At 36.7% G+C, this 9,535-nt stretch overlaps 1 protein-coding gene across 1 annotated transcript; it reads left to right on the forward strand.

Annotated features, from left to right (window-relative positions):
- Positions 1-71: 71 nt before the first annotated feature.
- Positions 72-7,654, forward strand: LOC104161056 (enhancer of polycomb homolog 1-like; the record flags this gene model as incomplete). Its single annotated transcript, XM_009699354.1, has 8 exons — positions 72-220; positions 1,603-1,759; positions 3,094-3,270; positions 3,375-3,464; positions 3,550-3,698; positions 5,001-5,353; positions 6,647-6,720; positions 7,506-7,654. Coding segments are annotated over 8 exons (1,298 nt in total), but the record flags the coding sequence as incomplete, so codon positions are not given.
- Positions 7,655-9,535: the final 1,881 nt, after the last annotated feature.

Consider the following 9,535-nt stretch of genomic DNA (forward strand, 5'->3'; position numbering starts at 1 on the left):
AATAAATATTTAAACTTTAGTTCAGATTAATTTAAACTGTGTGGGGAAACATATACACTGTGTGTCTACAGAATCGAAAAAATGATGAAGCATCTTACGAGAAGATGCTTAAGCTGCGTCGAGATCTGAGTCGTGCAGTAACCATCCTGGAGATGATAAAGAGGAGGGAAAAAAGCAAGAGGGAGTTGCTGCATTTAACACTGGAAATTATGGAAAAGAGGTAATGTTATTGAAAGTTTGTTGCAGAAAGCTTGGAATCTACCTTGTATTCAGATTCCCACAAATACTTAAAAGAGTGAGAGATTGTTAAAGTAAATATTTAGACTCTGTCATGTTTACATGATAGTGTATTTTCACATATGGCTATGAAGAGCAAAATAAAAGTTAGGAAGTTGCTTACTATGGCAAGTGAACTGTCACGCTAATTTACATTGGTTTATTACATGTGTACATCTATTCAAATTTATGTATATATCCTATGTATTTTACAGGAGGAGAGATCATAGTTTCAGGTGAATCCATCTGGAAATTGTGTTAAACTTAGGTGTGTAGATTAAGGAAATCCCAGCTAATTTTAAGGCCATTTCCAATCATTACCATTCTTGTTTTTCATTATTGCTGTTTGTTTTTTAGCAAAGGTTGATCTAATACCCTCTTGAGGAAAACAAATAAGCACATCATACATTACAAAATGTTGTTTTGCAAGTCATCTCCAACTAGTGCTTCTTTTGACATCCTGTTTGTCAGCTGTGCTAAAGACCAAATGCTCTGCTCTGTCAACTGTCACTTTCCCAGTCAACTGAGAATCACATTTGCAATGTGGAGCTGTTCTTCAGGTTGATACTTAGAACCTGAATAGACTTCACTAGCTTAGACATGTATGTTTGAAAACAAATGTTTTGAGTCAGTATCTTAAAGCTCTAAAACTAATTTTTTAGTCTGGCTTCTTAGGGATGCAAGTTCAGTGTCTCTACTGGGGCACTTTCTTCAAGCACTGATGGTTTCCAGTAGAAATAGTGGAGAAATCTTAAAGATTTTCCAGTAGCTTTTTCAAGAAATTCAGCTGTTGGATAGAGGAAAGACTCTAACGCCTCCCTCAGAATGGAAGACTGCATTTTAACTCAGCGCTTTCCACAGGAATTGAAATGTAGTATGTTTCATGGATCTACTTGTTGTGAAAATACTCCATAACACAAAAGAGGGAGGATTCGTGAATAAGACACTCTGCCTCACTGTTTGAAACCTTTTGGGTAATAACTGTATGATTTCAAATGGTACCTGTCCCCAGGTGAGAGGGGAGGGAAACACTTTCCTGTTCTCTCCTTCTAGTTTCTGCTTCTTTCCTCTACAGTATTATCTTTTGGAGATGTTCTACAGGCTTTACAGGGTAGTTATCCTTTTTATTTGTCAGCATTGATCATTGCAATGAATTTTCCATGTTATTAGTCCCCCTTTCTGGAATAGTGTTTTCTGTACTTCTTGCTGTCGTGTTGGATGTCCTTTTAGCCCAAGCTGCAATTACTAGTCTGTGTTTCTCGGTGGTGCGCGTTTTACCAGATGTATATTGTAAACATTCCAACAAATAAAAAATTCTGATTTCAGGTATAATTTGGGTGACTACAGTGGAGAGATCATGTCTGAGGTCATGGCACAGCGGCAGCCAATTAAACCTACCTATACTATTCCCATCATTCCTGTGACTAACAGCAGTCCTTTTAAACACCAAGAAGCTATGGAATTGAAAGAATTTAAAGTTAAAGTGAGTAGTGCCAGTAACTCAGTTACTAGTTCATGCTGTTACATATGCAAGATGCAGTATTTTAGGGTTGGAGGAGGGGGAGAGCTTTTTGAAACTGGAAATAGAGTAGCGAAACTGCAATTAGAATAAAATGCTTTGTTCTGTTGGAGTTAGGGGGATAACATACAGACTACTGGCATTCCTCAACACAGAAATAAAGGAAGTATAGACTAAGTACAGACGAAAGGACACGTGCAGTTGTATTCTTATGGGGGATACGAACATTTTTCTCTAATACTATCCATAAAGTTAGGATATCCTGAACAAAACTGTATCTGTTTACCTATATATTTGACAAAGACAGGACTAACAAGGTGAAATCCATATCTTGTTCCAAATTATGTAGTTAGTTTATTCTGGAGGGTTGGGTTTTGTTTTGATTTTTTTAAGTATGATCCGCTGATATTCCCAGCATGCTGTGTATCTTTTTCTGGTTTTATATTTAAGAAAAGTATCAAATAATCTTACTTGATTTAGGCAGCTGACTGGCATTTTTTTCCCTGCAGGCTTTAATTTTGTGTCATACAAAGCATAGCTGCAGTGCCAACAACTGAGCATATTAAATAGGTCAGGTAACGCAGGAGAAATGCTGAGGTATAATCTGAATTTTAAACAAAGACTACTTATAACTGAAGAGTGTCCAAATGCTGTTCTGAATCTGACAAGGTGGCTTGAATCAGTGAATACTTCCATTGATAGCAGAGCATTCTAATTGAGGTTGCTGGAGTGTACTTGCCTATTACTGATGTTGGGTCAATGCAGTGTCTTGCACCTTGAAAAAAATCTGTTTCTTGGAAACTTGGGAAGTGCACTTAAACTTGACTTTACATAGTATGAGGAAGTGTGTTTAATTTTTAGAGGATTTCCTGAGATTCTAGGTATCTTTGAGAAGTCTAACTTCTATTTTTGCCTTTAAAGCATTGTTTGGTAGTTAGTGATTCCCTAACACTGCATAAATGGCTAGTAATTTAAAATTTTAGAAAATATAAAAGATGCCTCAGGGAGATCATTGTATATATTTTAGTCTACTTCTCCAAAGTAGTACTGTTAACCGCTAGTGTTTTATCTAGCACAGATTGAGCAAACAATGCTTGATTCCACCTTGTCTCTTAAACGTTTCAGTTACTGGAAATGAAATACAGATGTTCATGAAACAACTCCATGTTTTGCTATCAAGATGGTGGAGAGAAGAGTTCACTTTTTAACTTGCTTACACAGGAATTTTCTCAAACTTCTGTTTCAGTCTAATTTGCGTGTGTGTGTGTTATTACACTGCTTGTTTTTTTTTCTTACAGCAAGATAAACCTGATGTTATTAGACCCAAAAGAAAGTATGAGAAGAAGCCAAAAGTCTTACCTTCGTCTGCTGCTGCTGCTCCTCAACAGACAAGTCCTGCTGCACTGCCAGTCTTTAATGCTAAAGATCTGAATCAGTATGATTTTCCTAGCTCAGATGAAGAACCTCTCTCCCAGGTAGGACTTCTAGAGTTCTATGCTGCTCTTGGGGGAAGAATAGAAGTAGAACTCATGAATTTATTAATATCTCTCCCCATACACCCCCCATCCTCTCTTTAAAGGTTTTATCTGGTTCTTCGGAGGCTGAGGAAGAAAATGATCCCGATGGTCCTTTTGCCTTCCGTAGGAAAGCAGGCTGTCAGTACTATGCTGTAAGAGGAATTTCCTTATGTATCATAAGACAGAGCATAATTGTGGGAAAATACCTTGTGTTTAATTGTTTAAAATTATTTTAAGCCTCATTTAGACCATCCTGGCAACTGGCCATGGAGTAGCCCTAAAGAGGGAAGATTAGGAGATGTGCGTTACAGATACTGCTTAACCACCCTCACTGTACCCCAGAGGTGTATTGGGTTTGCACGAAGACGGGTCGGCCGTGGTGGAAGGTAAGTGCTACATAATTGTTGCTGGTTTTAAAAACAAAATTAAAAAAGCAAAACAAAACAAAACCCCAAAACCAACCTACCAAAACCCAAACAGTAAGCCATAAAGAGCGAAGTTTAAAAAACCAAACCTCTCAAAAATGGAGACGTCAGAGAGATTGACTTTTTAAATACTTCCGTTTGATACAAGTTTCCTTATCTGGTTAATGTCTTCATTTAGTGGAAACCACTTTAATACTCTTTTCTTAAGTGGTTCTGGGGTTTTTTCTATTGCTGGCACTCCCAAGTTCTGAGGTGAAAATACATGTATGTTTTCCATGGTGGTTGTTGGTTTTTAATTTAAATGATTTGCATAGTACTCTTCAAATAGTAGTTATTTAAAAATAGCAAAACCCACATTTTTCAGAAAATGCTTTTCTGAGTTTGGATTCTATTTTGTAATTTGCCAGCTATAGAGAATTTTGGGAGCAATGCTTAAAAGTGACAATAACTGTTAAATTTCAAACATTGTCAAAAATACCAAAGAATTAAGGACTTGGGCATTTTGCTTCTAAGCAACTTTATCAAACAATTTATAAATTGTTCAGTGTGTAAGTGCTATTTCTTCAGTATTGTATGGTGTCTTTAAGAAAGTGGTACATTGGTATTAAATTTTAATTTAAAAAATGTAAGAACGTGATTTGGTTTTCAGATTCATGCTTAACACATCTTCACATATTAGCAAGTCAGATTAGCATTATCAGCACAATCGGAATGGGAGCTGAAGGCTCTTATTGGGAAAATCAATTTAAATAGCAAGGGGGTTTGGAAGTTAATGTGTGACATCCCCACTGCATTGGGATGGTTGTAGGTATATTCAGTGTATATGGGAGTAAGGCTTTTGAACTGAAGTTACTTTAGGAGGGCATTTAAATTGATTTTTGGTTACTTAACAGTTTGATTTTATTCTCTTAAGTTTTTTGTCTTTGCATTGTGGAACTCTTTATCTTCCAGCCTGATGATGTGTGTGTTTTTTTTAAATTATATATGTTGTTGCAGTGTCTTAATACATACATGGCAATGCACATCAGCTGTTGAAACAGTAAAAGCTAGAATATACATGTGAAGAAGAGAAACCTAAACATACTACTTACTGTAAAATAATACATAGTCATGCATTGTGTTTGGGGGAGGATTGTGTGTTCTGGTACAGTTTTGTGTAGTTCCTTCTATCCCTTTGTCATCTCCACGCACATGTGGCAAACTGGTGACTTTCTTGGTATTTTCTTGCCACTGTGTAATTCTGCATTGTTTTCCTGTTTTTAGGGTGCTGCTAGACAGAGCTCATTCGGACTATGATAATACATTTCATCAGCTGGATTTGGAAATGTTTTCCTCATCGCAACACTCTTCAATCAGTCAATTAGCCAATACCTCAGAAACAAATACCTCGGACAGATCTTTCTCGAAAGACCTCAGTCAGATACTAGTCAATATCAAATCATGTAGATGGCGGCATTTTAGGCCTCGGACACCATCCCTACATGACAGTGACAATGATGAACTCTCCTGTAGGAAATTGTACAGGGGTGTAAATCGAACAGGCACAGCACAACCTGGGACCCAGACATGCAGTACCTCTATACAAAGTAAAAGTAGCAGTGGTTCAGCACATTTTGGTATGTTTATTTTGACAAACTTGCTTCTAGAAATTTTAAACTTGGCTCAGAAAATCCAGAACATCATTAGGTCATCCATACTGTACATCATGGTATATTTTGATGGCAACAGCACATCTTCACTTTTACCTCTTTATTTGCTACATAGAATGTTTATTTGTATTTATTACTAGCAGTACTGTACTGCATCTCAAATTTATGCAAATGCTACATTGGTATGTAATTATGATTTTAGAAATACGAAGGTCTAGAAACCAGTATTGTGTAAAGTTTAAGTTGACTCTGAAGATCTGGGTTTTTAAAATTAAACGTATGTTGATTGAAATGTTGATATAAATGTTACATTCCAAATTTTTTCTAGTATAAGGTGTGGTGGTGATGGGAAATATTTAGTTAAAATGTTTGCATTTAAAATCCCAGCATGTTATGAATTCTTATTTGAACTTCCATGAAATTAAATGCTATTTCCCATCCAAAAAATACCCAGCCCACCCCCAATTTCTGCTAATGTGTAGCAAAACTCTTGGTCTGATCACCTCTACATCTTGTCAGCAAGTGGCAGATTATATTTTACAGAACCTGAATTACAGAATTGAGGACCTGACTCATGGTGTTAATTGTTTTTTAATTGGAATACTATTGGATAGCATCACTCTATATTGGGTTCTTCACACTGGAAGACTGATGTGAAGTAGTTAGAATGTAACTTAAATAACTCTTGATTTTGATCAGTCAGTACTTTAAGTGTCATCTTTTCACAGAAAGTGACATAGTTTTTTTACAAAGAAATAATTTTAAAAGTTCACCACCATTTTGTAAGGATTCTCTAGAATCATGTTTTCCTTGCCATTTTGAATTATGACTTTGGAAATAAACTAGAAAACCTGGATAATGTAGGAGTGGAGTGGGGAGAGATGCATATACCTAATAAACTCCCCAAATTGTGGGATGTTTTGGAGATTTGCTCAAACAGGGAGTGTTACCCTGGTATCTGATTGCTTTAATACTCCTGTTTTCCAGTATGTTTTGTACCTTACCTCCCTGTACCACCTGGGTTGGTTTGGTTTTTTTTCTGAAAATTCTTCTTCCTTGCATTTTTAGACTTAGTGGGCAGCTTTATTCTGCTTTATTTCATGCTTCCTCTCCATGCTATCTTAGAGTAGGTCCTTGCCCCCATCCCCTGTTCTTTTCCTCTTTTATGATTCTTCTTGCTGGAAATGTATTAGGGCTAAAACTGATGATTCGTTTGTGATCCAAGTACAACTTTTTGATGTTTAAATTCTGCCCCTCCAGCTTTTCAAATCAGTAAATCAAGTCCAGAACTGAATGAGAGTATCCTCTGTCTAGTAGCCGGTCTGGATAAAATGGTATAGTGATAAGATGTGATTAAAATGGTAGTGAGGTTACTAGTGTGAAAACAAAACTAACGTGCAATGAATGGATTATAAACACGCTATAAAGTATTAATGGGCAGTACGTTACATCTGAAAATCGTGTAGACTTGAAAAACTGGCTGATTGAGTTTAAAGCATATGTCTGTGTGTGTAGATGAATAAACACACACACCCCCCCCACCCCACCCCCCACCCCCAGTCTTTTTTCCTTAAATAGGTGATTAAGATATTTATCTACATCCTTTAGGAGTTAAATGCAATTGTTTGTTTATGGTGGAGTTCCATACAAGATTTGAATTGTGTGGTTGTATTTTGAAGGCTGTGGGAAAGTAATACATACGTATAAGTACCTAGCGTATTACATTCATTTGTGCTTGGAATTCTATGCAGGTGGTTTATCATATGTGTAAAATACTTAAGTTAGTATTCCAAACTTTTTCCAAATTCAAATATTGTGGAGTTTAGATTCATATTTTTATTAGAGTTTGGTACAGGAATGAAATAATAAAAGCTATGTCTGAATTAATAGATATACTTTGGTTACCATGGTCTTTGGATAGTCACTTGTTATTAATATAACCAGGTAGATTGTACCTGTATAATTATTTATAATCTTAATTGAGATTCTTGTAGCATTGGAGTTGTATATGAGTTTGGCATAACGATGATTGTCTGTGTAGGTGTTTGAAAGGAGCATATGGTCTAGTTCATCTTGGTGCCGTTCTGTTTTTTAGTGTTCTTTTTCCAGTTTCTTAAAGGATTCGTTAACATACATTGTCTACACAGATTACGGTGTGTTTGTATGTCTCATGTATGAATTTGACTTCTTCAAAGGTGCATGTCTGTTGGAGCTGCAGCTGCTGAGTTATGTCTTACTTTCTGTAGCAAATACTGTGAAGAACATCAGGTATCTAACATGTGTAGTGAAGTTCTTCTAATAGTCACTACTGCAGATTTACAACCTTGTAGAGTGTCCCTGTTCCTTTTTCTTAGCTGTCTTTAAAGCTACGAGTTTGTTGTGGATGTAGATTTTTTTTTTTAGGTTTGTTTCTCTTTGCCTTTCAGGTTTTTGAAGTGGCAATAGGTCTTTTTACCAGATAACACTTACTAATGCATCTCTATTTTTAAAAATCCTTTTATTGTTCTGCTGCTACAGTGAATTGTGGTCAAACCATATTGCTTACCTTTATGAAGCTGATACTGAGTTTCTGTAGTGGCCAGCAGAGGTGGTTGTGTTGCTGTGTTTATCATGCACCATCATGTGATAAGTTTTGTCTGTTTCTATATTAAAGAAGTTTAGAGACATCTTGAGCTTTTTCCACCTTGAATGATCCAGACAACATGCTACTGATACAGAAAAAATTGCTGTGGAAAACCTTGCTTTTCAAGTCTGTTATACATGGCCAGCACAGGCACGAAGTTGAAATGGTATCTCAGACCTTTTGTTAATCAGAGGACACATTATAAAAGCTATGTTGTGATATACCGTTCTCTGGCTACAGGAAGCATTGTTTTTCATTCTGAAGGTGGGAGAGAGATTTCCCCAAAGAGCCAGGTGTTTCATAAACATTTTGAAGTGCCTTTGACCCTGAAGAAATGCAAGTTAATTCTGGCCCTGGCTTTCAGAGTGCTCAGCGTAAAAGATCTGTGGAAGATGAAGTTGTTGCATTGAGATTTTGTGTGTAAAGTGAGAAGAGATGTCTTTTTTAAAAAAAAAAAAAATCCTTTGCAAGTTACTTGAAAACGGTGCTGGTACTGGACTGGTCATGTGCTGAAGGTTAGATTTTAGCAGCAGGATCAAGTGGCCAAGAAAAGTAGCATTACTTCTGAAGAGGGTGATTTCTTTTCATCTTACTGAAGAATTACAAAAAAGCATCCTTTGCTCTCTTGCAAAAAGAGCTGATTTAAGGATCTTCAGGCATATGTTATACAGAACACCACTAAAAAGCAGGCAAGAGTATAGAAGCAGAATTTTTGTGGAAGAGTAACTATTTCAGTGGGGAAGCTATTCATTCGGAACAAAATCCAACAAAATTTCTTCAGAAAAGGAACCTGTATTGCTGACAGTGTTACCAAGTTTCGGAATCATAGTCTTTGGAGATGGAGCTTGTGTCTTAAGTCTGTAGTGTACAGTAGGCATGAATATTCATCTGAAGGATTTGTATCCCAGGAATTTAGTCTTCCTTGTTAGATGAATTGATTGATCTAGTTCTGCCAGGCAAATGGTAATCTTCAAAGTGCATCACATTATAGGCAGCCTGTGCTTTCTGCTGGAGGCTTGCTGTTAAATATGTTACGTTCATATTTTTGTATGCTTGCATCTAGTAATCAAAGGTTTGAAACATTTAAAACTGCACAGCATGTATAATTCTGTTGCAGCCTTGTGTTTAGGAGGCAGACCAGAGGTGCCAGTCACTAGTGAAAAGATTTGAGCACTGGTTCTCAGGCTCAACTTGCCAGTAAGAACAGGCAACCATCTTGCATTCTGTTCTTTTCTGCCTTCTTCATCCAGAAGCTGTGTCACTAAAAGAAAGTCTGCAAGCTGTCAAGACTAAAGAGGCTAGCAGTTAACTAGAGTCTGCTCACTGAACTTGTAATTCTTTCTTTCTTTGAGAAGAAGCTTAAGTGTTCTAATGTTTGGGATTGTAGACCTTACTGTGTATGGAAAACTGTAGGCATCCAGAACATAGTTAAAGAATTCAGAGTAGCTTACCTTGCATTTTCTTGTAAACTAGGGATTTAGATGATGCGCCTCAAGATGCAAGGCCTTTGACACTGTCCCCCATGG

The sequence above is a fragment of the Cariama cristata genome, unplaced genomic scaffold (genome assembly GCF_000690535.1).
Source record: "Cariama cristata isolate BGI_N322 unplaced genomic scaffold, ASM69053v1 Scaffold44904, whole genome shotgun sequence".
Taxonomy (NCBI): Eukaryota; Metazoa; Chordata; class Aves; order Cariamiformes; family Cariamidae; genus Cariama; species Cariama cristata.